Source organism: Talaromyces marneffei, chromosome 1, assembly GCF_009556855.1.
Source record: "Talaromyces marneffei chromosome 1, complete sequence".
NCBI lineage: Eukaryota > Fungi > Ascomycota > Eurotiomycetes > Eurotiales > Trichocomaceae > Talaromyces > Talaromyces marneffei.
In genome coordinates, this window is record NC_072348.1 from 4,152,954 (window position 1) to 4,179,607 (window position 26,654).

Here is a 26,654-nt window from a genome sequence, read left to right on the forward strand (position 1 = left end):
GTCATGTGACCGATATAGTATCGAGGCTTGGCAGTCCTTGGCTGGTGCCTCGTCCTAGCCTGATTCGTATAGCTCTGGTGCTGCATGCTATGTACAGCCCCCCTTCGCATATGCCGTGCTTGTGCTCTGGGGGTGGTGGTTATTATTATTGACTATTGAATCATTGATCAATAGTGAAGGCCGTGCTATCTATCTGATAACGCCGGCAATTATCCGTCTTAACCTAGTAAAGCACTGAGTGCTGGCGGAGGAACGTGTCTGAGCGAGCCGCTCAGATTCGACCCTTGGGTCTTGGACAATCTCAAGCCATACCACCCACCACTGCGTCTGATAGCAGTGCCTCGACGCCCCCAACTTCCTATTGCACTGTCTGATATATTGGTGTCTCCGCGACTGGTGGATTTCAACTGTAAGTGCATAATGTCAAGCAGGCCAAGAATAGAATAGTCTTCGGCGTCCGATGATCCGATAAGGAGGGGCAGTACCAGATAACGACCTAATTACCGCTAGTAATATTCCTTGTTTTGCGAAACAGAGAAGACACCGTGGCTGCCTGCGACCGCACGCCCTCGTTGGCTGGCGCTTCTCCCCCCCCCGTACGTACTATTACATTACTAATGCATGATACGCATCTAAAACATTGCATAGTACATAGTATTTCTTTTGCCGGTGTTACGCTCCGTCCACGCCTTAAGTGTCATCAATGTCCGGTCCATGATGATGACTACAAACTACTAACATCGCCAATTCGTATCGCATCGAGTAACACCATGTCGTGACGGCCTTGCATTATCTACATCTACTCTGTAGTATCTTGCTGACTACCCCAGTTTTCCATCATTACTCAGCTCTCTGAGTAAAAATCATAGCCAGGTGTAACCAACTTCGTTCGTTACCAACGGCCGAACCCACTTACTCTTTTGGCCGCGCCTTCCCGGCGCCAAACCTCTAAAATATTTCTTCTTCCCAAACCACGCCACTGATTGTTTTCTCATTTCAGTACTCATCTTCTTTGCTGCTTGACGAGCTCAGGAGGAGGCGATCACCAGAAACGAAACCAAATTCTCTTCTTGCGGCTCAACGGTCGTGTCTGAAATGGTCGACTCAAAGGTCGAAGATCGCGCTGTAAAATTATCCCGTGAAGCTGTTGAGTTGATCGATGCTGGTCACAAGGAGGTGCGTATTCTCCAAACACGCGAAAGATATCTTCTCAAGCGAGTAGAAAGAGGATACTAACTGTAACGTCTTTAGGCCGCATTGAGAAACCTACGTGAAGCCCTTTCCCTTGCACCAGAGAACCATGAAGTAAAAGCGGCTTTCCTCAAGATACGCGGGGAGGAGGAGAGTGGCCACCCCCTGTTGGATCTATGTCGACAATATGTGACTGGAAAGAATGAGAATGCCGGAAAAGATGCTGCACGGTATTTGCACGCGGACGGGACGCATCTCCCCGGAGACGTCTCTCTCGAATGTTTCAAACTTATCCTGGCCACGGATGCCGGCTCACTTTCTGCCACTCAAGACGAAATTATTTCCGGCTTAGTTCGACAGACTGTTAGCGTTCGGCGGTTTTTCTCCTCGCGACTCCAGGTCTCAGTGACGACTTTCTTTGACGAAATCTATGACCGGGGCGATAATGCCGTGGTATGTTTAGATACCGTGGTGCTCGATCCGACTCTATGGCCCTCGGAAGATGTTCGCTCGCACTGTGAAAGTGAGCTTTTTCAACTATTCATTGCGAAGTTGATGGAATCCGGTCACGATCAGGATGGTCGGTCTTTGAAGGGAATTACCAGGCTGCTGGCCGTCAACGCGGAGAAGTTGCAACATCTGATAGATGATGACAGCTTCGATGTCATCTTATCATCACTAGACTACAGGCTGCCCCTCGATGTAAGAGGCCAAGCTACTGTGGCAACTGCAAAATACCTGGAAGTCTCCAAGGAGGTCGGACAGAAGCGCTTCTCTGACTTGATCACAGCAAAAGTTGCAAAAGCTCGAAACGAAGATTTGATTGTCGCATTTTCTGCGGCAGCCGCTGTGTTCCCGGTTGTTCCAGCGCTTACTTCGTCTCTTTTCTTGACTGAGGGTTTCCTACCGTCCATCGTACCACTTCTACACCGCGAAGCAAAGTCGCCAAAGGTTGAATTGGCTCTTCTGGAGCTCTTCAACGCTGCATGTATGGATAAATTGTGCCGTGAAGCAATAAGCAAGAACTGCGGTGAATGGCTTTCTCATATCCTTTCCAATGGCAGCGATGCAAGCTCAGAATTGGCTGCCGTAGTGCTAGCAAAAGTGAGGACGTCCGAAAAGCGGGGCGGCACAGGATCGGCCGACAAGATTCACGATGACAATGATCACAGTGTTCAAGATCTAGTCAATCGTTTCAAGGGGCAAATGTCAGACCACAAAGTCTCCAACGTCCACAATCCTATCGAGGGTTTGGCATTCTCGTCGGTGAAACCTGATGTCAAAGAGCAGCTAGCTTATGATCCCGTCTTTTTGAAAGGCCTCTTTGACGTCCTTGGTGCGAACTTGGAGGACACAACTCTGTTATATGGAGGACTTATGATTATTGCCAACATCACGCGATACCTACCCAATCTGTCAGAGGAACAAAAGAAGATTTCAGAGTTGAAAGCATACGCCGAAGCTAACAAGGCCCCCTCTACGCCTAACGAGCTCGAGGATGATCAGCACGTGACGAAACGTTGCACGGCACTCATTGACGCCAACATTATGCCTCTCCTTGCAGACTGCGGCAGGTCGAGTCTGAAATCGATCCACGATCTCACCAGCAAGATCCTTCTGTCCTTGTCAAAGAACTCCAAAACCAGAGGCAAACTGGCTCAACAAGGCGCAGTCAAGCTTCTGCTTTCCATTCTAGGCCCTAAGACCGGTAGCCCTGTTCCCACATTCAACGAAACCACACACAATGCATCACTTGCGCTGGCTCGCATTTTGATATCAGTTAACCCGTCTCATGTCTTCCCTTATTCCGGCTTCCCGCAAATCACATCGGCCATCCGGCCCTTGGTTGCACTTCTCAAGCCACCCGAAGTTTCATTCTCCGCAGAACAACCACGGGATCTTCTTCCAGTATTTGAGTCTCTGTTAGCTCTGACCAATTTGGCTTCTTCTCCGGACAGTACAGCATCCGATACCATTGTGCGACAAGCATGGGATACACTGGAAGATCTGCTATTGTCTAACAATACGTTCATTCAACGGGCAGCATGTGAGCTCGTTTGCAATCTTATGACGTGTGAATCTGGTATCGTCAAGTTCGCCGATGGATCGAAACGTGCGGGCCAGCGTCTACACGTGCTTCTTGCTTTGACAGACGTTGACGATGTCGCGACACGGCGTGCGGCTGGAGGGGCCTTGGCAATGCTGACCGAATATGATGCGGCAATCTCTGCTGTGTTGGAGCGACCGCGGGGCGTCAATCTGTTACTCGGTCTATGCCAGGAGAACAATGATGACCTTGTTCATCGGGGAGTAGTATCTGTTCGCAACTTGACATGCATTCCATCCGGTGACATCGGCAAGCGTGCTTTGGATGCTGTCAAACAAGGGAATGGTGTCGACATCCTCAAGGGTTGCTTGAAGCGTACTTCGAATCCAGCTATCCTGCAGGCTGGCGTTGAGGCATTGAAGCCGTTAGTTGAACAAGGTCAGACTTAGACCGTTCTCTTGCTTACACAATATACCCAACACCATCATCCCCGTCCGCCCAGGTGTGTCTGTCCCAGCAAGCACATCTTGCTGTGCTAGTTGTTTTTTTTTTTCTCTTTCTCTCAGTTCATTTTCTACTCTTGTTTTTAGATCTTATGACGGGGCGTTATGGTGTGTTCAACTATCGGCATGGGCGCTTGCTTTTCTTACGTGACTGAAGCTGTGAGATGATTGCGCATTTGTACTCATAGATATGTTTCGGCGAGGTTTTTTTTTACTACGGACAGTCGGCTTATAACGAGCGCCGACGACTGATTCATAGGATGATAAATGAATTAATGATTGATATAACTTACATGCATATGTACATCCTGGTAGCCCTAACCGCGATAACCCGTCTTCCCGCTGGTTACGTACTAACTTACCATACTACGTACATTTGAGAGGTCATACCCTAAGCAGCATTAGCCCTTATTGTCACACTGTTATCTGCCAGCAAGGAAGACAGGCGGCATGGACAACTAACATTCGTCATCCATCACACGTGCGTATGGAGGACGAAGAATGAGATCATGGCGAGGCCATCATCTAAATTAATGGCCTGTTGTTCGAAACATGTGATTGAAAACCAATCGTAATTGGCTTTCCGGGGGTTGTGTCAGGTGATAGCTTACCGTAAGTCAAATACCATTCTTTGCGACCAAATATACGTGTTCTGCGTGCTTCAATGTATTTGCAATACGTGCTGTGACTACGTACTACAGACCAGTGTCTAGCCCCCGCCATGGTGGGGCACCGCAGCTTTGCTCCATCTTATCTTCCTAAGAGCTCTCTGTCTGGACTCCTTTGAGCTGGTCTATCTAGAAGTTCGTCATTTATTCTGGATCCCCTGGTCATGGCCCATCAATCAATTCACAATGCCCGCCTCGTAAACGCGGGATGAGGTAGTGCCTAGATGCCGAGTCATAATTCATATTTCTACTACGTACCCCCACTGCCTACTGCCTAGGTACCCTAGTAGGACGCATTCATTTTTCCGGCACATCCTTCAAGGCCTCACCCAACTCACCGATTACATAAGTACGATCAGTGCTGAATTCCTGTTTCAAGAGTGACTCAATCACGAGATGCTCTTTTTCCTTTTCAAATCTGTCTTCCCCGTACTCTGAACCGTGCACTTCTCAAACCGGCTCCAAGGACAGAAAAAAAAAAAGGTAAGGATGGCTTGAGCTATTGATTGTCTAGCTTTGGTGCACCTAATTTTAGTGTGCCAGCTCCCCTCTCTGAGCTATGTAGCTCCTAAAGTTTGCATCAGATGTACACGTGATTGACTGTCTTTTTCACTTTTCAGTGACTTCCCCGAATCTACCGCTTTACCGCAATTTGCTCAAAACCCTATTAGTCATTTGATGACTCGATCCCTTCCTCCTTCCAACTTTCTTCCCAACCTCCAACTCGACATTTTCAGAGAAAACGCAGGCCATTTAGCTCAAATGGGTCTTCAAACACCTTCAGACAATCTCTTCCTTTTCCTTGGTGCCGTTTTTTTGATCTTCTGAAAATCTCCAGAGCATTTTCGTCTCTTGCGCAGCCCCCCGCTTCCTTCCGTGAAGCCCTAATCCAAAAGCTTTACACCCCGCATACGTTCGACTCGTGACCGTCCTTTTTCTGCAGTCAATTCGGTTCGCATCGCGAGCGAAAGTATACAAAGGCCATTGGAAACAAGAGGATCAATTGGACCTTTGTGTGCACAATATGAAGTTCGGTCGCAATCTTCCCCGAAACGTTGTCCCAGAGTGGAGCTCCTCATACATCAATTACAAAGCTTTGAAAAAGCTCATCAAATCTGCTTCCAATGCCCAGGAAGCAAAGGATGATGTCGACCTCGTTGGTGAGTTATTGTCCTGCTCTTTTCGTTAATTGATAATCCTAACATCCACTGTCCTTGCTAGGCTTCTTCTACTCGCTCGATCGAAATCTCGAGGACGTAGACCACTTTTATAATAAAAAGCTGGCCGACTTTACGCGACGTCTCAAAATCTTGGAAGATCGGTTTGGAAACTCGCTGGCTGCTGGACAAGCTCTGGATGCAGATGACATTGGAGACCTTGTCACTGCTCTTCTGGAGCTTCGGGGACAGCTTCGTAAGCTGCAATGGTACGGTGAGGTCAATCGCCGTGGCTTCATAAAGATCACCAAGAAGCTCGACAAGAAGATCCCAGGAGCTCAAGCACAGAAGCGATACCTCGCGGCAAAGGTGGATCCTGCACCGTTCGCATCTAATGCTCAACTCACCCAAGCAACTACCAAGATTAATGAGTGGCTTTCCATCCTTGGAGACCGAAAGGTTTCAGACGATACCGATTCCGTCAAGTCTTTGACTTTATCAAAAGTTCCCTCTAGGCCAACCTTGAACTTGCCCCCCACTTTGCTCTCAGCCGTCGACGCAGCGCTGCGAAAGGACGATACCTCGGCTTTGTCAGAGCAACTCGAAAGCTTGAAAGCCTTTGCCAACGAGCAAGGGGAACTTGTATATCCCATGTTTCAGAAGAATCTTTTGCAACGCGCAATTGCTTGTCGGGCCAGATCCTCCATCGACCTCTTGCTAGGAGACATTGATTCACTAGAAGAGGAGGATGACATCAACAAGCGAAACTGTATTCACCGACTTGTGATATCTATTGGCAGGGCTCAAAGCACTTCAGATATCGATCCGTCTGGAACCGTGTCATTGGATTACCCAGAGGAAAGCACCTATATTACCCCTGCTGCCGCACCAAGCTTGCAGCCTCCGCGAAACGTCGTAAAGGAAGCTCATCAAAAGCAGCTGTTGACTAGAGATGATGAAGCAGTCTCCCTCTTACAATATTTATTGGATCATCTCCGCCCGCATCAACAACGTGGACTACTGGCTCGGGATCTTTCTGGCAGAACTCCTCTCCATTATGGTGCCCAGTACGGATTCAGAGTTGTTTGTGAAATTATTATTGAACATCTCAAGCAATGGAATATGTTCGATGTATCTGAGGGTATAGACGGCCCTAACTGGCAAGATTCGGAAGGCTGGGCCCCTTTACATCTCAGTGTTGTTGGTGGACATCCATTGACAACCAAAGCTCTTTTACAAGCGGAAGAGGAATCTAAGGGTGCATCCCAGGAGGGAAAGAGAAACGCTATCAGAAAACACATTTCTAAATCCAGTGCCGTCTTGGCTATGGCGGTTAAGGCAAACTTTGTTGATATTGTTCAGTTGCTGGTTGAAGCAGGAGTCGACATTAATTATCAAGACGAGCAGGGCGAAACAGCCCTACATGTTGCCGCTCGGTTCAATCATAGTCAATGTGCAAAGCTGCTTTTAGATGGAACTGCAGACCAGAAAGCCAATACGGAATTGGCGGAAACCACTTACTCATGGACACCACTGTTCGTTGCATGTGTGGATGGTGCTTTGGCTGTTACGGAGCTGCTTATCAAGGCAGGAGCTGATCTGGAAAGGCCAGACTCGTCAGGGTGGACTGCAAAGGAACACGCAGCTCTTCGAGGCCATTTGGAGATTGCCAAACGCTTGGCTGAAGTTACCAAGCCTCCTTCGCTTGAAGAGACTGATGGTTCCATAACAGTACCAGCGCCCACATCATCACCTCCTCTAGGATCGTTGGCCGATCGCAGATCCAACATCAATACTACTTCTTCTCCAAATTATAGTTCTCGATCTGTGGAACCTCTCAAGACTTTCGGACACAGGTATCTCACCGACGAAAGCATGATTCTAGTTAGTTTGGGAACCATGGATATGCGAAAGACATCTCCTCCGGTGAGCCTGGACCGTATACCTATTACTAGTGCACATACCACTCAACTCGACACTGCACTGTCTGTCGTGGTATCTGCTAGCGGCGCCCATGGTGAACCAGAGATTATCGATCTTCCAGTTCAAGACAGCATCGTCACCGAGCCAATAACTTTCTATTCTAAAGATTTCACCAGCGTCAGGCTCCTGTTTGATTTGGTCCCTACTTATGCAGGCTCCACCAACCGGATTGTGGGACGAGGTGTAGCATTACTCTCAAGCATCAGGCCATCAGTCGGCTCCAACCGTATTAGTCTGCAAGGCGATATAACGGTGCCCATAATAGCCGCCAACACTCTTGAAGTGATTGGAACTTTGACATTCAACTTTCTCGTCGTCACTCCGTTCAGCCATCCCAAGATGTCTCTCAATCATGACCAGACATACTGGAAAACAGTCACCGCACCCATGGTGATCGGTCACCGAGGTAGGCTTCTTTGACAAAGTGTATGAGGAATAGAATTCTGATTTTATATCTAGGTCTTGGTAAGAACTTTGCAAGCCGAAGGTCTCTTCAACTGGGAGAGAATACTGTTCAGGTAGGAAATTATGTTGGCCTCTTCGTGTTGTATCTGGATTAATCTGGTTTTAGTCATTTATCGCTGCTGCAAATTTGGGTGCATCATATGTCGAGGTAAGCCTTAGCCCCTTGTAGTATTCTGGTTGACAATAGGTACTGACTTTCGCACAGTTTGGTAAGTCTATCTTTCAGATTGAAAATTGGTTTCCATGTATACTGACCAGGCACGAAAGACGTCCAACTCACCAAAGATCACGTCCCCGTCATTTACCATGACTTTTTAGTCAGTGAGACAGGCATCGACGCCCCCGTTCACACTCTTACCCTAGACCAAGTAAGCTGCGCCCAAATTGCCATTCTAGAAGACCAACTAACAGTTGACAAGTTCCTTCATCTTAACGATGCACAATCACCACGAATGGAAGCCGTCGGCGCAGATGCATCACAACGCCCGCGTGCAATGTCCGTTGGCGAGGCACTTATTGATCCCGCGGCCCTGAGTGAAAAAATGAAACATACGCGTGACTTCAAGGCGAAAGGTTTCAAGGGCAATACTCGAGGTAATCATATTCAAGCGCCGTTTGCTACTCTGGAGGAGCTATTCAGGAAACTCCCCAAGTCTGTGGGATTCAATATTGAGATGAGTGGGTTTATTCATTTATTTTTGAATGTCTTTTGACAAGTCGATCCATCTAACCTGGTCCTTAGAATATCCCTCACTCTACGAAAGTGAAGCAGAGGAAATGGACACCTATGCAGTCGAAGCCAACTCGTTTGTCGACACTGTCCTGGAAAAAGTCTATGAATTGGGCGAAGGCCGAAATATGATTTTCTCCAGCTTCAACCCTGATATCTGCCTGCTTTTGTCTTTCAAGCAGCCTTCAATCCCAGTCCTCTTCTTGACCGATGCTGGTAGTAGTGAGGTTGGAGATATTCGCGCAAGCAGTCTCCAAGAAGCCATCCGTTTCGCATCTCGCTGGAATTTGTTGGGTATCGTCTCTACCGCGGAGCCATTTGTCCTCTGCCCACGACTTGTACGTGTCGTCAAAGAATCAGGACTCGTTTGTGTTTCATACGGAACAGAGAACAATGACCCCGAAAATGCCAAGGTACCACCTTTCTTGTTAAAGATTACCTCTACTCTTTAACGTGTCATCACTAACACTTTACTTTCTGTACAGCTCCAAGTGACAAACGGCATTGATGCAGTTATCGTCGATTCCGTCCTTGCCATTAGAAAAGGATTGACAACAGCTCCCCCATCGAGTTCAGCCTCGCCCTTGAGTTTTGCGCAAGCATCGTCCACCCAGACACTGCAACCACCTGCTGATATTAGCACGCTTGATAAACCAAGCCATATAGATCTATGATATGCAATGGCAAGGACCACGACCGGTACGGACAGTAACCGTTCGACAAACAAACAGGCGACCACTTTGGATGAAATATCTGATGCAGTCCCCTCGCCGACAGAAGCCGACTACCTAACCGACATCTAGGTATAGTTCCTAGTTCTTAATATAGGCGCGCATGACTACAAATAGAACTTAGAACTTCGGGCGTGAAGTGTAATGTATTGTACATATTGTAATCCTAGTCGTATAACTGACTCTCTGTGGTGAAATGAGCATTCATGTAATATATGCATCCCAGTTCATGTTCGGCAGTGCATACAAACTCTTTTCTATCAAGCGCGTCTTCTTGTTTTCGAATGTAATCTCTATGGAGGCTCTATGCTCTGTGGTACAGCTATAACATCGCCCATGCTTATTGTCGGCCGGGCCGGGGCTGGACCAGGCTTTGCTGGTCTTCTTTCAGGCTGTTGGGCTACCCTTGTGCAATCACTACCCTTACGCAAGGTAGCTAAGTGCTTCTGTGGGGGCTTTAAGACTGAGATCAACAATAACTATATCTATATAGATATATATCCGAACGTTTAAGGAAATCACAATAAAACAATGTTCATTTACTTGACTTTTCATTCTCCCTTGTTCAAATATCATCAGTAAATCACATAAGACACCCCTCCTTGATACTAGAATGCATCTCGCTCATTCCCACACGAATTCGCCTATAACCACTCTGTGATTTGTTAGTGGCCATAGGAACAGCTCTGATCCCTCCACTCATCATTGTTGGTGTGGTGCTTCGTTGTGGACTTGCTGCCGCCGGTGTGGGTGAGGTTCGCTCAAGACGGAATACTTCTACCATCCATTCATACCAGACTTTGCGGTTGTCGGTCTGTCGGTACATGGTTACGACCACTTCGCCGTTGTCGGGAACGTAGAGAGGAGTCTATTGATAAAAGTTTAGTAAGACGAATTCCAAATCATTAAAACTTATCAAAGGGGGGATTACCTTAAGTGGAAAGTATATAGGGAACCAACTGATCATCCCAGAACTTTTGGCATCCATCGTCACTGGGTTAGTAGATAATTCAATATCACCATAAAGCACAGTCTCAAAGTAACCTGCTAACCCGTGACAGACACCGCGATTCTGGCACGGGAATGCAAGGCGTGCTTGACGAACATTGTGCTCATTGGCAATCATAGATGAAGTCGTTGACTGAGGGGGGATATTGGGATTGTGGTGCGAAAAGGACCAAGTTGGAAGTACAATTGGAGTCGGGGCTTCGAAGACTGGAGGGGGCGTCGAGCTGGAGTTCCTGGCACCAACTGCACTGTGCGTACTACCAATGCTACTGCTTAGTTGAGCCGTGTGGCCAGCCACGGGCCCTCCAGATGGTGACGTTGTGGACAAGTAATCAATGGCATGAAGCATGACTACGTATGGTGTTTCCGGTGCGGCAGGGTTGGATATCCGTTGGCCACAAATGTCCGCATATAACTTTGGTGCAGCAATAGGGGTTAAACATGCAGAGTATGATGCTGGGATGGATATGCCATGTCCCGGGTTGAGCAGATGCGTCACTCCATCCAAGCATTCTGGTGAGAGCTCATTGTCTCCAAAAGAGCCCAAAAGCTCGGATATAAGAATATCAATGGGCGTATGCTTGACCGATGTTGCAAAATCTGGGTTTTGTGGATCTTCGATACTTCTGTGAGGTCCCTTCCAGCTTCGCATGTCCGACTTGACCAGATTGCAAGCCCCACCCCAGATGTTCTCGTTATGGCGCTGGAGCAGAACAAAGGCATTTGGATTCTTCTCAACAACCCACATCTCAATATCGACCCCAGTTTCTGCACTCGCACGCAAAGTACGCGTTACTAGAGGGCCACGTCCCGCACCCACAACAGCAACAACGACCTTACCATCTGGGCCTGAAGTGGGTTTCTTCTGCTCCACCCAGTCATTTAGAGCTTTCGCGACAGCTCGCTCATACCATGCATATTTGATAGGGTCTTTCTCAAATACCTCATACGTGATACTCTCCAAGTTCACTGTTAAGGGTTGCAAAGGTGCTTGCAGATAATCCTGGTAACCAGTGCCGAACCGTTCAATAGGAGTGCGGGGTGGCTGCCGTTGTTGCAGGTTTCTCATATAAGATAGATGGGGTGTAGGGTCTTGGTGTTTCTTCGCCTGAGACATGGTCTGCGCTATAGTAGGGAACTCGGTTTTATCCGCTGGAGACGCGCCGGGCTGAGGTTCATCATCAACCTCGAGGCCAGGAATTGGGCCCACATCGCAAAGCAGAATCCATGGAGGCGTACGAAGTCGCATGAACTTGGATATCAGAGCCTGATGAGCTTTGGATAAGACAGGGTACCCTTTTTGATTCTTGATGAAAGTCGTTCCATCAATCGTCAATAGGTGGACAGGCTCGGAATACCACCTTGTCTGAACTTGCAGGATCGGAAGATATTTTGGAATTGCGAGAGCTATACATGTGTCAGATAGCGGCTTTTTAAAGGGATTTAATGTGTATCTTACCAACAAGTAACCTGGAGTGGTGTTTGCAGGCAGTTCGAATGATCTCCCATGCATCCCAGGTCCCAAAAAGATCAATCTTACTCGTGCAGTCTTCGCTTGACTCAAGGTACTCAGCCCGTGCAAAGGGTGACAGATCTCCCATATGAGTAGTTTCAAACTCAGGACTTTCAATCATTCCCAACCAAATGTGGAACTGGATATATGGCGCAATGTTCAGGGCCTCCTGAATAGCTCTGGCGTAGTAGATCAGGCCTTCGGAGTGAAGAGTGCCATGTTGAAGTTTAGGTCCTGGAACCATAAGGTAGCTAATGCCGCAGAATGCCGCGTATGCAACTTCTAACATCAGTACTTGACGAGAAATCTCGGCTATCAAAGGGTCCGGTGAACATAGATCGATCCATGAAGAAGTAATTCCCACCACTTGGCTAATTGCCTCGTTTGGAGTTAGGTGCGTATCTTCTGGGGATAGAGGAGGGATTGTAATCGTTCTTGTATTAAAAGAGGTCCCTCGTGTGCCAACTGCATCACAAGTGGGTGGTCCCACTGATGACAGATGAGATGAGAGCAAGGATAAGACGCGTGAATGAAAATGCGAAGTCGTTATCGGTGTCGTTAGCATGTCATACTGAAGAATGTCAGTCATTTGAGATTTATGGCTCTATATGGGCTTAATAGAACTCACATTGCTTGCGTGAGCAAGCTGTATCGCCCGCGTATTCAAGGGTAATTGGCGGTTGGATTCATGCTGGCCTATACAGAACGAATGGGCCATGTCATCGCTCTCTGGAACTATCTCCATGGTGCCTGTATGATATATAATCTGACGAGGATGTTTTGTTGTAGAATCGTAGAGAAGTAGAGCAATAATCAAACTATTACTCTCTCAGTGTGCATCTATCTGCCGAAATAAATAATGTTTCCACCCGGCTAAGCAAGCATTATAATGCAATATCTCGATCAATCGATTTTTGGTTTGTATATAAGCCTGAAGATAGATTGGAAATTGCTGAAATCAAAATGAATTGAAATTTGGTGGACACTACGGAGTTGACATGTTCAAGATCCTTTCGATTAGTGAAGAATTTCAAGGTTCCGGCCAGGGTACCTAAAGAAGTTGAACAGGGATGAAAGGGATCGATATTGCCTATGCAAACTGTATGCAGGACTAGAATATATGAAATATCAGTCCCCTGGGCCAAGACCGAAGTAGTCCTTGTTGTGCGAAGGGAGGAGGGGGGTCAATATTTATTTTTGTTTCTGGGGGATGTCCCGCACGGTGCCTGGACGATTTGTCCCGATAAGGCAGGCGGTGAGCCCGATAAGCAGCTGTGGCGCCTGTCGAGTCTTATCCGGTAACTGAGTCAACTTTTTTTCTTTCTCTTCTTCTTCTCCAGCGACTCGCTCTGAAAAAGCGATCTCACCTCGTTTAACCCGCGTGTTGTGGTGCGTGTCTTATATCATCCACACTGGAAAATTGCGACCCTCATCATGGGTGATAGACGTCCTGATTCGACAGACGGTTCGCGTGCGAAGCGGCAGAAGAAGGATACCGCTGAAATGGATCCCCGCAACAACCCATATCTCGCTCATATGTATCCAGAGCAGAATGGAGACGGAGACTCAAGTAGCGGCGCTTTTGCAAAGTTCAAAAGACACCAAACTACCGCTGCGCTCGCCCAGGAAGCTGAAGATGCAGACATCAACCCTTTCAGCAATCGTCCCTTCTCAAGCACCTACTTTTCCATCCTGAAGACTCGCCGAAACTTGCCTGTCCATGCACAGAGAGATGAATTCCTCCAGCTCTACCAGAAGTCGCAAATCCTTGTTTTCGTTGGTGAGACCGGTTCCGGAAAGACAACGCAAATCCCTCAGTTCGTGCTCTGGGACGACCTTCCACAAACCCAAAACAGGATGGTCGCCTGTACCCAACCGCGTCGAGTTGCTGCGATGTCTGTTGCACAGCGTGTGGCCGCTGAAATGGACGTGAAGTTGGGCGAGGAGGTTGGTTATAGCATTCGTTTCGAGGATATGACCAGCCCGAAGACGGTTCTCAAGTACATGACCGATGGTATGCTTCTCCGAGAGGCTATGAACGACCACAACCTCCAGCGTTACAGCACGATTATTCTTGACGAAGCTCACGAACGTACTATGGCGACCGATATATTGATGGGATTGCTGAAGGAAGTAGTGCAACGGAGGCCAGATTTGAAAATCATCATCATGTCCGCTACTTTGGATGCGCAAAAGTTCCAGCGCTATTTCAATGATGCGCCATTGCTTGCAGTTCCAGGAAGAACTTACCCTGTAGAGATTTTCTACACGCCTGAGCCGGAACAAGACTACGTTGAAGCCGCCATTCGAACGGTATTGCAAATTCATGCTACCGAACCGGAAGGAGATATCTTGTTGTTTTTGACCGGTGAAGAAGAAATCGAAGATGCAGTCAGAAAAATATCCCTCGAAGCAGACGAAATGACGAGAGAAGCCGATGCAGGTCCCATGAAGGTTTATGCGCTGTATGGTAGTTTACCGCCGCACATGCAACAACGTATTTTCGAGCCCGCCCCTGGTCCTCGCAGACCTGGTGGACGCCCTGGTCGTAAGGTTATTGTTTCCACCAATATTGCCGAAACATCTCTTACCATTGACGGTATCGTCTATGTCGTGGACCCGGGATTCTCCAAACAAAAAGTCTACAACCCTCGTATCCGAGTCGAGTCTCTTTTGGTATCGCCCATCTCTAAAGCATCCGCCCAGCAGAGAGCTGGTCGTGCCGGTCGTACACGTCCAGGAAAATGCTTCCGTTTGTATACAGAGGGTGCGTTCAAGAAGGAGCTTATCGACCAGACATACCCGGAAATTCTTCGATCCAATCTTTCTTCCACTGTTCTCGAGCTCAAAAAGCTCGGTATCGACGACTTAGTGCATTTTGACCTAATGGACCCTCCTGCACCGGAAACTTTGATGAGAGCTTTGGAAGAGCTCAACTACTTAGCATGCCTTGATGACGACGGTAATTTGACACAATTGGGTCGTTTGGCATCCGAGTTCCCTCTTGATCCAGCACTTGCTGTGATGTTGGTTACTTCTCCAGAGTTCTACTGCTCCAACGAAATATTGTCTATAACCGCTCTACTTTCGGTGCCTCAAGTTTTTGTGCGCCCACACGCACAAAGAAAACGCGCCGATGAGATGAAGAATCTCTTTGCCCATCCAGATGGCGACCATCTCACACTCCTGAACGTGTACCACGCTTTCAAGAGCGCTGATGCCCAACAAGACCCGAAACAATGGTGTCACGACCATTTCCTCTCTCTACGATCTCTCCAATCCGCAGATAACGTGCGCATGCAACTGCAACGTATCATGGAACGGGAAGAAATTGATCTCGTATCCACTCCATTCGAGGATAAGAAATACTACGAGAATATCCGCCGTGCTCTCGTCGCTGGATTCTTCATGCAAGTCGCCAAGAAAGAAAGTACGGGAAAGAGCATGTACATCACTGTGAAGGATAACCAACATGTCCTCTTGCATCCAAGCACGGTTCTCAGCCATGATGCCGAGTGGGTGCTTTATAATGAATTTGTGCTCACGACGAAGAATTACATTCGGACTATTACTGCGGTGAAACCTGAGTGGCTCTTGGTAGGCTCCCCTCTTTACTCATCCTCAAGGAAATAAGTTCTAATAAAAATTTCTAGGAAATTTCACCTATGTACTACGACATTTCGAGTTTCCCCAAGGGAGATATTCGCTCTGCTCTTTTACGTGCCAGTGAGAGACTTGCGCGCAAGGAGAGGATGCGAGCCGGTCGGTAGACAATCTAAGGGGCGAATGGGGTTAATTTAGAGATGCTTCTTTTTGAATGTTATAGATAGAGCATGCCATTTACGACTCTATTGTCCAGAAAATGAAAAGTGAAATAACAAGCAGCAGCTTGATGGAGTGGATTTCCTCGTTTATCGTGATAATATAGAATGCATGGTCAAGATCCCGACGTAGTAACACATGCCAACGAAAATGCTGGATAGATGGATTCATTATAAATACAGTATAAATATACAAAGGCGTGGCTAATCATCAACCACTGAACCAGGAGAAAAGACACGATTCAACGCCCATGACACGTATCAATCGTCTTCTCTAGAAACATTCCGCCTATCCTGTATACTCAAATTGTCTAACCGTTGATGCAAATATTCTAATTGGGCGCGAAGATTTTTGATTTTGACTGATGGTTCGAGAGGATGGGCCGTTGCCGATTTGTGTGTAGGAGATGTTTTGCTGATGTGGGTATCGGATCGTAGTTTGACATATTTTGATGACGTTGGTTGATTAGTTTGGGCCTCGTCGAGTAGATCTGAGGAGGTGATAGGTGTTATATCGTTGTCGTATCGAGTCGCTTTATGCTGTAAATGAATGATCTTTGCTGCAGTGAGATCCGCAAATTTGGTACATTTCTCATGCAAAGGAAGCTTTTGTTGCTGCAAGAATTCTACCCCAGATCTCTTTTGCGCTCTCCTCCATTTTTTGTGAGTACGAAGCAAGTAATTCGACTCCGATTCCGGGCTTTCTGATGTGTGCGCCAAATCGCAGTCAAACCCACTTTGAACTGCAGCTTCGATCAAGGACTCAGCCAGATTATCTCGGCCACAGCGAACACTAAACTCTGCCATGCAGAGGACAAGCCTTGAGATACGTTCTTCTTCAAATTCCGAAGATGATACCATGAAATTCAGGGCCCTGACAAGAGTAGACGATCCACTTGCAAAGTCATTCCGGATGCCATAGAATCTCAAATATGCAGATAATGTAGCCATATTATCGGCGAATCCCTGAGACCGGGCTACCTGCATATAAGCGTCCGCTTTCTCGGGCTGATCGAAACGAAGGGTCGCCGTGATGACACTGGTGATTAGAAGGGGGCTGAAGCTTCCTACTGGAGGCACTGTGACTGTAATCCCATTCACATTCTTCTTCACCCATATCGTTCGTAAATTGACAGGATATCCACCTTCGCCTCTCAACATCTGAAGAAACAAATCAAAGTCCTTAAGGTTCTTGGTCTTTCGAAAGTGTGAGATGATAGCGATGATTAAGGGTGTGCTGAGTTTGAACAGATTTGGGACCAGGCATTTCACCACCATATCAGACAAGTCATTCTGGTGACATCTGGTGAAAAAATTTATGAGGAGCGCAAATGCCTCCGGACGGTCTGGTTCTTCACAGGCCGATAGATTTTCGGAAATTCGCACCAACAGCATTTGGATGGATATTTTGCCTTTCGTGCACTGCTCAACGTCTTGACGAAGAAGAAAATCATACCGCTCTCGATCGCTGCGTATCCTGTCTATTCCTTCAAGGCTCACGTTCGGCATAAGATCGTCGTACTCTGAGTCCCTGATATATTTCAAGGAATATAACCGCCGTCGTACGCCTCGAAGCCGACTTAATAGCACAGTGGGACGCGCGCCAGATGCATCGTCTAGTCGATACTCTACTGGCAAGCCCGAATAATCGTGCGCAACTGAAGGCCGCAACATAAACCTATAGACAAGTTGTTGAACAGCTAGTTTTTGTATAGCTTTGATGCGAATGATGCTGGATTGTTCCCATAAAAAGCCCGGCTCGGGTCGCGGAACTATATCATTCATAGTTGAGAGTCCATCTTCAAGAGATTCATAGTCAATTTCGTTTCCCTCGTCAATGCCATCTTTCCGGTTTGGTTTGTTGATTTGTGTATTCTCAACGGAGGCTGCCTCGTCGATGTGTGCCTTTTGGGCGTTCGTAGTCCAATCATTTCCGTCCATATAATCATCCATGGAACTCTCCTCTACCGGTGCCTTGGTGCTAAAAGCCCGATTTGCAAGTAATTGTGCACTTCTCATCTCGATTGATCCCATATGATTTCCGGCGTGGTACGATCGGGATTGAATAGCGGTACTAGAAAGGTGTCGAGATTTTCGAGCTGACAAAGATTCTAACAAACGGCGTTCCTCATCCATCAATTCGTCGATTTCTTCCTGAACCGCCGCGATTTTATCGTCCCATTCTTGCCGGCGTCTTCGTTTGGCCATCGCGTCTGCGATAGCTGCACCGGCAAAGATACTTCCATACAGAGCAGTGACTGCATTTGCTGTCTTGAGTCCTCGACGACTAGCCGCCGAAGGGTGCGTGGCGACGCCATTGACATACGTCCTCAAGCAAGTTTTGCATCGGCAGCTCGAGGACGGTAGCCGAGCCACTCGCGATAGGAAACCCTGCATTATGTCATTATTCCGCGGCGGCCTGATAAGTCAATTAGGTTTTTCTGAGGTGAACGCTGAGGTATATGAGTGATTGTAGCTCGATATGGACTGGTTAAGTACGGTAAATGTATGGATGGAGGTATCATGATGTGATGTGATCTAAAGTCATGCAACCGACAAGATTTCACGGCCGGAATGGGGAGTTGTGATGCAAACATTGCAAACATAGCTCGGGCAACATCTTGAAGACCAGATCGATTCATTGAGATTCGCAGAATGAACATACCACGCCGTATGGTGTCAATTTCTTATCTGATAGATTTTTAACGTTCTTTTCACTATCATTAATCTATCAATTAGAAATTTCTATTCACCATGCGCGGTATTTTCGTCGCATTGTTTGCATTGGCTACCGTCGCATACGGCCACGGACATCACGATGAGAGTACAGAGGTAGAGACAGATTGGGCAACGAGGCATATGCGAGGTATGTTGATCTGTTCAATTATCTAGGATAATAGCTAACAAAATTAAACCGCCAGAGGAACACCACATTGACTCCTTCGACGCCGGCTCATTCTTCGCTCTTCACGATTACGACAATTCAGGGGACTGGAGAGCCGACGAAATCATGAAAACATACGGTCTCCTCGACTCATCGAATGCCCGTATCACTCTTGATCAAAAAGAGACGGTGGTCCGTGAAGTATTGAAATTATTCAACCCCTCCGGCTCTGGAGCGGTTTCGCGCGACGAATGGATGAACCAAAGCCAGGTTGGCTTTAAACTGCCTGATTTCGGATATGGTCCGGGTCACCATGGCGATATTGAATATGAATATGAGATTCACCATTTTGAGAAGTTCCATGGCGAAGACGCCAAGGAGGAGGATTTGACGCATCCGGAGGATATTGAGCATTTCAGATTGCATGACGAGATGGAGTTGGCGGAGAAGAGACTGCAGCAGCTGGAAAGCATGCAGATTGTTGAGGGGAATATTCCCAGGAAATTTCTTCGGACTGCTTGATCTAGCCGAGTTGATCATATAATGATTGTATATACGATGTTTGGGGTTCGGCCGTGTTGGATGTGTACATGTATGTTAATGAATAGATGTCGTTTGTTTGGGACCACAAATATCCATTTGAGCTTCGAGTATGCTGGAGACAACCTTTCATCTCTCTTCAAAGTCGATCTGAATGTCAAAAACACAATGCATGACGCCAGGCGCATACGTCTTGACCTCTTCCACATGGTCACAGCCAATCGTTAAAGCCCCCATGTCGACACCATTCAATTGTTCAGCCAGATTGACATACTCGGCCACGATCTCGTCTCTCATTTTCCCAATTTCAGCAACATCCACATTCTCGTGTACATGAGTCCAGCCACCATATTTCCTATCCAGAAGTTTGAGCGAAGTGTCCCACGTAGGCCGCGAAGAAGGCAACAAGCCCAAGTTCACATGTCTAACAGCAGCCCATTGCCCTCGTTTCTCCAGCTCGGACTGTATTCTCTCCATAACCGCGGGAGCGGATTGATTATCGCCTTGGAAGATAACGACACGAACATCGTCCCTAAGCTCATTCACCAAATCTTCAAGGCTACCATCGTCCAACACAGAAGGCAAAGTCCCATGCCCCCCCTGCACAAGAGGAACAACCCTGCAACCCCATCCATTCTCAGTACACCCTCTTCGCAAACCCTCAACAGACCACGTATTAAGTTCCCAACCCCAAACCCTTCTGACGCCTCTCTTCAAGTACGAAAACACAAAATACCCAATCCCAGCATAGAGATCAACCACGCTAACATCCTCTATCCTCTGTCCCTTGAGAGAAGACTCATCCAGGCCTGTGAAGTGTCCTTCAATACCCAATATACGAGCCTTTTCTGTGATATTACCTCTTGAAAACATTGTATATAGCGGGGCCCAGTACTGGATTATCCCTCCATTCTGGGCTGTATGAACCCAGAACGCATCCGCAAGGTCTTGTTGAGATGGGTTGTGGTCGTAATCTAGTAATTCTCCGAAATCGCCGTATAATGGCACCAAGCCATTTGGGCTGCGCATGTGGTTCTCGTTTCCTTGAGAATTGGTTAATTGGATGGGGGCGTTCATTGCCATGTGCGTTATTGTCTGGCCCTTGGTGTTGAAGGCTTCGACAATTGATGCGTAGAGTTTCTGGCGATCTGTTTCTGATAGAGATGCATAGCGCTCTGCCCATTCTGGAGGGGCGGTGAATACATTTGCTGACAATAATAGCATCGGTTGATATATTGTATATCGTTTTGGGAGTCTGAATATGATGGCATCACTGGAGTTGTGTTCGTGCAAGAATTGCTGGATGCCTTGTTGAAGTGGGTTCATTGCAGAGTCTTTCTTCTCCTTTTTCTTTTTTCCATCCTTCTTATTAGACCTAACTGGCCTGTTGATACCCTCACTCATTGACTGAGGATCGTTTGCTGACTCCTGGTTTTGTTGGAGATGCTCCGACATCTCTGTTGAAACCGAGTACGTCATGTCCTTGTCGATACCGGTACTCGTTTTACCTCGGGTCGTTTTCCTATCACGCCCTTTAACAACGGAAAGTGAGTAAGCCTGGTGCTAAGCCAAAAGTTGTTGAATGCATTCCATGGTTGACAAGTGTAGGTATTGAGTTCGGCCCATTTCAAAAATTTTGGGCTGTGGATAAAATGAAGTTTTAGAGGGGCAGATTGTCACACAAAAGGTACCTTGATAGTACGTACCTGTTTGGATAATCAGAAAAAACAAATTTTCATCTAGTACAGCATATACTCGAATTAGTGTGTTCCTAATTATACAAAAAGGGTACCATGTCTTCACGATGCTACTGTTCAAATAGGAGTATTAACTGAGGTCTATGATCATTGTCTAAATCTATCCACAGTTGAAGGTGTAAAATTTCTATAATACATAGTGTAAAGAGCAATATCGCTCATTCTATAACTCCTCGCGTTTTCTATAACCTTCCTCGAGAGTATTAGAAGTCCACTGGTAACTACCCAAGAAAATCGCACCACCGAGCGCAATAGCTGTCGTACGAGGACCGATTCCCCTCCAAAGAGCACCAAGCCCTTCTTCCTTGAGTATGCGACGCACAACATCTGATACTCGAATGTGATTCGCAGTGCCTTCTTCACGTCGAGCAAGCATAACCCTCGTCTTGATCACGTCCAAGGGCGTCGTTAAGCCGGCCGCAATTCCACCGGCAATACTTCCAAAGACTGCACTCGGTGCAGCTGGAATGTGGCCCGAAGCTGTTCGCTCTGAGGCATAGCCATCGGAACTATCGTTGCTTTCGCTGGTCCATCGTGCATACCTATTCTTCATAGCTTCCCACATCGTGAACTGCAGAATCGTAAAAGGAATTTCACGCGCAATTGTAATGCCCGTCCCCCTGTACAGTTCACGAATCATCTGCAAATATCCTGCCCCGCCATGTCTCACGGCCAGAATATCCGTCAAAGCCCGCAACGAAGATCCCCCGAATAGACCTGCCTGCGCACGTTGCTTGATGACTTCCGTCGGCACTCGAATAATACAAGCCGTAATTTCACCAAAAGTCGACGCCGTAGAATGCGCGATGAACATCTGGGCCTTCGTTGCTTGCTGGGTATCCGCCGGAAGTAAATACCTCTTCATGCCGTCGTATGTAATGAAAAAGAAAGCGGCGGAGGGCGCGGACCCGAATAGCACGGAAGGCAGACCAGCATATATGCCTCGGACTATCTGTCGGAATGCAGGTGGTTTCGTGGCCGAAGCATTGATCTTGTGAGGTGTGTCTTTCGCGGCGGAGGAAACGCTCTGACGTGCTTTTTGGAGACGGGTTTTAATTGTGTCGAGAGGGTAGAGGGAGAGATCAACTGTGAAGCCTGCGACAGCACCGGCCTGGGTTTATTGCAATCTCATTAGCATTGGAAGGAATGAATCCAATTGAGAATTGACATACATATAGAGACCTCCTCCATGGTGAGGAGACCAATGGCTCTGGTGTATTCTTATTGTCCGCCATGCATTTATTGTCTGTCTTGTGGACCGAAGGAAAAAAAAAGGTGAAACGCAACGACTACCGCGGAGTCATGTCCAATTGTAATTGACCTCACGATGAGATAGCGAAGTACCTTTCGGATTGATTATTTGGAGTATTGCTCATCAATCAAAGGGTGAAGAGCAACGATTGCACGGAAACTGACAAAGGGTGCTTTCAGTCGTGTGAGTGATTTGCGGGCAGGTCCGAAGCTCGGAAGGAAAAATGACGATACGGAAAGATTAAGCTCAATTGGCTAAGACTCCGATCCATCATTGTATCTCTTATGGAGTTGGATAGCTACATTTCTCTATCTTCAGATGGATCTTACAAGGAAATTTATGTAGTAGTTTTTAATTTCATTAGCAATCTGTCCGTAGCCTCCAGTCTTTATCCTCCAAGTAAAATGCTCAAGTCATACCTGGCTGGCAAAATCGAAGTATATACTAAATACAGATTTCTTCTCTTTTCTCATCATCCAGCTGGCTCGCAGCTAACAGTCTCAAAATGAATGACAAAGAATGGCCAAAGGCAGACGAGTAGAGATATAAGGGTCATAAATGGTAAAAGTATAAGGAACAAGAAGGGAAAGTGAACAAGGGTTCAGTCTTGAGCAGTCCGAAATAGGAAGTAAAACGAGTCAAGACATTATCTTGATCGCAGTAACAATAAACGAATTAAGCTAAATTCATCATGATCTATTATTCACAGGGATAAGGCGAGTCATGCAAAGGGGCTTCAAGGGTAGATGCGACGGCACTGTCGCACAAGGATATCAAACAGGATGCCAAATCATATGGGAGATGGCATCCTCGAACAAATAATCTATAAGAAGTGAAGGGAAAGGAAAATGAGGGGGAAAATGTAAAGAAGGAATGTATCCCACAAGAAGAGAGGAAAAACCATCACGTAGAACGCCGTGCTGCACCACCAACTCAGACGACATAAGGCTGTGAGTATCGCCGAGAAGAAAAGCAAACGTCAAGATCAAGTACATGGAGAAGGGTATAGAACTCAGAAGCGATCCGAAAGTAGTATTACTACTTGCCCTTGCTGGCCACTGCGACACTGGATGACGGTGGCTCTAATACATGCATATGGTTTCTCGCCTTTACAACAGCGCCGAGGTCATCCTGTCGACAAGTTTGAATAAGCTGGATCCAGTCGTCTGTCAGGACTTCTTCGAGTGTGGCTCGTTCTCTGGGATTCACTTTTAGCATGCGACCAATGATATAACGAGATTCCCGAGGTAGGATTCGCAGCAATCGCCACGGTCCTTTGATGACTTCTTGGCGCTGTCCAGTGCTTGAGCCCGCCGGCAACGGTGGTGCCTCTTTGCTGGTCGTCTCGCGAGATTTTGGTTTCTCGACTACATCACTCGTAGCCTGCGCATGAGGAGGAGCTTGTGTGGAGGCCACTTGTGGTGCCTGAGATTGAGATTGCGGCGTCTGACCTGGGCTTGTCTTAGATGAGCCAGGTGGCGGAGGTTCATCGCGTGTTACGGGTTCTGATTTCACAAATTGGGTATGTTGGCTCTCATGACGGTGGTGATGTCGGTGATGATCAGAGTGATAAGTAACAGTGTCAGCCTCAATTGCCGCAGATGGGAGATCCGCAGTTGATTTGGGACGCTCGGTACGTCGTGGGTGTGAATCAGGAACAGGCGTGCCAGGGGTTGGTGGAGAAACAAACAACTTGTAAGAGTTGTCTGTCACTCGGGGTTGCTTCCAAGGAAAGCGTCGAAGAGTCATGCAACAGAAAATAATAGCTAGAGACCAAATGTCCGTGGGTCTAGGATCGTACTTTTTCTCGTCATATACCTCGGGTGCAAGGTATGGATCGGAACCAACGATGCCTAAATTCTGCTTAGTTTGGGATCAAAAAGGATAATTCAGAGAAGTAATCTCACCTGAAGCTAGCACGATATCATTTTCGAATGGATACCGGAAAACAACGGCGCTTCCAAAATCAATCAGCTTCATAATACCGTGCTCGTTGACAACGACATTGTCCAATTTCAAATCTCGGTGAGCCAGACCCATTGCATGCAAATAGGATACACCGCTCACGATCTGCTTGAAAGAACATGCGATTTCCTCCTTGCTCATCTTGCCCGTCATGACAATTGCAAACAGGTCATATGGAGCGTATTCCATAACTTCGTACCAATGACCTCCTTCTTGGATGATATCGAGTGTTTCGATAATATTTCCGTGATGCAACGTTGACCCGATACAGAACTCGGCAGTAACTTTCTTGGAATATTCCTTCTCTGTCTCCCATGTATGGCGATCTCGAAATTGCTTTACAGCGAAGGTGACACCATCACTGCTTCGCTTCAATAACCGTACAGAGCCCCCAGCACCCGACCCGAGCACCCGACCCAGTTTCCCATACTTGGACTGAAGGCCGTGATCATCAGCGAAAGGAACACTCGTCGGTGCCATCTGATGACTATTGCCCTTCTCACTAGAAGAAGACTTGTTGGATTTCTTGGAGGCACCGGATGGCGACTCTCCATGTTTACTTTTATGTCCCATGCGGAAAAACCTCTTCAGTTCAACCATTGATCCATGACTTTTACCGTCCAGACTATCTTGTTGGCGGTGACCATGATCTTTTTTGTTTCCGCCAAAGAAAGAAGACCGCTTTTCACCTGCCGACTTCAAGTCATTGTTGCTACCGGAGCTTTGTCCACCAGTGGTGCTATACGAATTTGTAGAATGATGAGACCGGCGCTTCGAGTCAAGTCCATTGAAAATGAACCTTTGGTCCAACTGTGAAAGATTTCTGTTCGGGAGAGGTCGCTTGTTCCGGGCATATGGGTCATTCGGTTCACCGATGGGCGTCATTGTTCCAGAAGCCCCACCTGGTGGTGTAGACCAGCCGTACTCGTGTCTCGGTGTCATCGGTGGACTTTCATCTTGGGGACTCCCTTCTCCAGAAGTAGCAAGGAAGAATTGCGCCCTTCCTTTCTCGCGTGTAGAAGCTCCAGGGTGGGCGTTTCGGTCGACAGGTGCCTCGGAAGAATTTGGACGCGATGACGGTGCACTTGTTGGACCAGTAGACGATACAGGTGGATTGCCCGAATTCGAGCTCGAGACGGGTTCTGACGACGGGGGAGTGATTGCGGATGCTTCATTTTTCTTGGTGTGACTGTTTGTCTGAACTGCGGTGGGAACGTTGTTGTCACTAGATCTGCTTTCGCGCGAGTGCGTGGCAGCAGGCGTCAAAGGAGGCGACTGCATGAGTGATTGTGCGGGGGTTATACGCGGCGAATTGTTGCCAGAGACAGTGTTATCATGAGAAGCACCGAAACTAGAGGTGTCTCGAGAATTGACCTATTCATATACCATGTCAGCAAACATGAGGATCAAACAGCTGGTTAAAGTTCGAGGCTAATGCGGCATAATCGCTGCAGTAAAACACTGCGACGTGGTTGGATTCTCCTATGTTTCAAACATGACTAGCATGGGGGGAGCAGGATACATACTCTCGATGCAGGCAAAGAGACAGGCTCGAAAGCGAAATGACGTAGCCGCGACTCTTGCAGGCGAGTATCTTGTAGATTGAGGGCTAAGGAACGGATGTCGTCTTTGGCATTAGCATCCCCATTGGTAGGGATTGGGGTATGCTGTCTCTCTGTCTCCTCCGAAGTTGGGACCTGGAGAGACCGATCCGGCTCGATTTCTTGGTTGACCGATGCGAAGCGGACAGCATGTGGTTGCCCCGCTTCGAGGTTGGATTGTTCGCTTAGGCCATGCGCAGAGGACGATTGTTCTTGCTGGCCTGCTTGAGATTCTGGCGCGGTTGTTTCTAGACATAAATCCCCCAGTTAGCCCAAATACTATTTGCCGCTAGCATAGATATTTTTGTTTTTAGTGGGTTTGGCGTAGAGCCAAGTTTGTTGGCTGTTTTTTCTTTTGTTTTTCTTGATTGAAAATTTTCGGGCTGGATGCAGACGTTGACACATACCTGACGCTACCGTCATATTTTCTCGGCGGGGAACGGAAACGGCAGGCTCACTACTCGCCATGAGCCTTTATTTCCCTTGTCGACCAGGTTCTTATTTTGGAGCGATCACAAATATATGCGGGTACTGTGCGTGCTGCTGTGGTAGGCGATAACACATGCAGCTCCCCGCCTTTGCTGTGGTGCTTCTGTCGAATGGAATGTTCGCCTGAACTTATCCGGGGTGAGGGTTATCGATCAGACTTTCAAGTAATACTCCGAAATACCAATGACGATCGATCGATGTACGCAGGTGAGAAAAGCGAGATATAGAGAGAGAGAAGCAATTGGTTTTCTGCTTCCTATTCGAGCGATGCCTTCGGTGTGGTGAGTGATTTTCGTCTGTGATTATTATATGACAGCCTTCTTCGTTCCCTTCGGTTTGCTCAGGCCCA

At 47.4% G+C, this 26,654-nt stretch overlaps 9 protein-coding genes across 9 annotated transcripts; 4 read left to right on the top strand and 5 right to left on the bottom strand.

Annotated features, from left to right (window-relative positions):
- Positions 1–1,095: 1,095 nt before the first annotated feature.
- Positions 1,096–3,687, top strand: EYB26_001536 (uncharacterized protein; the record flags this gene model as incomplete). The annotated part of the gene is made up of 2 exons (XM_054260846.1): positions 1,096–1,176; positions 1,252–3,687. 2 exons carry the CDS (start codon positions 1,096–1,098, stop codon positions 3,685–3,687), a joined length of 2,517 nt encoding a protein of 838 aa, XP_054116821.1.
- Positions 3,688–5,433: 1,746 nt separating this feature from the next.
- EYB26_001537 (uncharacterized protein) lies at positions 5,434–9,418 on the top strand (the record flags this gene model as incomplete). Its single annotated transcript, XM_054260847.1, has 9 exons — positions 5,434–5,569; positions 5,631–7,955; positions 8,009–8,067; positions 8,121–8,162; positions 8,220–8,223; positions 8,282–8,382; positions 8,434–8,692; positions 8,757–9,157; positions 9,230–9,418. 9 exons carry the CDS (start codon positions 5,434–5,436, stop codon positions 9,416–9,418), a joined length of 3,516 nt encoding a protein of 1,171 aa, XP_054116822.1.
- A 640-nt stretch (positions 9,419–10,058) lies between these two features.
- Positions 10,059–12,741, bottom strand: EYB26_001538 (uncharacterized protein; the record flags this gene model as incomplete). Its single annotated transcript, XM_054260848.1, has 4 exons — positions 10,059–10,343; positions 10,407–11,890; positions 11,943–12,567; positions 12,625–12,741. 4 exons carry the CDS (start codon positions 12,739–12,741, stop codon positions 10,059–10,061), a joined length of 2,511 nt encoding a protein of 836 aa, XP_054116823.1.
- Positions 12,742–13,430: 689 nt separating this feature from the next.
- On the top strand, positions 13,431–15,766 carry EYB26_001539 (uncharacterized protein; the record flags this gene model as incomplete). The annotated part of the gene is made up of 2 exons (XM_054260849.1): positions 13,431–15,593; positions 15,650–15,766. 2 exons carry the CDS (start codon positions 13,431–13,433, stop codon positions 15,764–15,766), a joined length of 2,280 nt encoding a protein of 759 aa, XP_054116824.1.
- Positions 15,767–16,078: 312 nt separating this feature from the next.
- EYB26_001540 (uncharacterized protein) lies at positions 16,079–18,214 on the bottom strand (the record flags this gene model as incomplete). Its single annotated transcript, XM_054260850.1, has 1 exon — positions 16,079–18,214. The coding sequence occupies one exon, from the start codon at positions 18,212–18,214 to the stop codon at positions 16,079–16,081; it is 2,136 nt and encodes a 711-aa protein (XP_054116825.1).
- A 357-nt stretch (positions 18,215–18,571) lies between these two features.
- Positions 18,572–19,223, top strand: EYB26_001541 (uncharacterized protein; the record flags this gene model as incomplete). The annotated part of the gene is made up of 2 exons (XM_054260851.1): positions 18,572–18,683; positions 18,739–19,223. The coding sequence occupies 2 exons, from the start codon at positions 18,572–18,574 to the stop codon at positions 19,221–19,223; spliced, it is 597 nt and encodes a 198-aa protein (XP_054116826.1).
- A 147-nt stretch (positions 19,224–19,370) lies between these two features.
- On the bottom strand, positions 19,371–20,696 carry EYB26_001542 (uncharacterized protein; the record flags this gene model as incomplete). The annotated part of the gene is made up of 1 exon (XM_054260852.1): positions 19,371–20,696. The coding sequence occupies one exon, from the start codon at positions 20,694–20,696 to the stop codon at positions 19,371–19,373; it is 1,326 nt and encodes a 441-aa protein (XP_054116827.1).
- Positions 20,697–21,161: 465 nt separating this feature from the next.
- Positions 21,162–22,233, bottom strand: EYB26_001543 (uncharacterized protein; the record flags this gene model as incomplete). Its single annotated transcript, XM_054260853.1, has 2 exons — positions 21,162–22,109; positions 22,171–22,233. 2 exons carry the CDS (start codon positions 22,231–22,233, stop codon positions 21,162–21,164), a joined length of 1,011 nt encoding a protein of 336 aa, XP_054116828.1.
- Positions 22,234–23,288: 1,055 nt separating this feature from the next.
- EYB26_001544 (uncharacterized protein) lies at positions 23,289–26,239 on the bottom strand (the record flags this gene model as incomplete). The annotated part of the gene is made up of 4 exons (XM_054260854.1): positions 23,289–24,103; positions 24,158–25,589; positions 25,742–26,064; positions 26,224–26,239. The coding sequence occupies 4 exons, from the start codon at positions 26,237–26,239 to the stop codon at positions 23,289–23,291; spliced, it is 2,586 nt and encodes an 861-aa protein (XP_054116829.1).
- Positions 26,240–26,654: the final 415 nt, after the last annotated feature.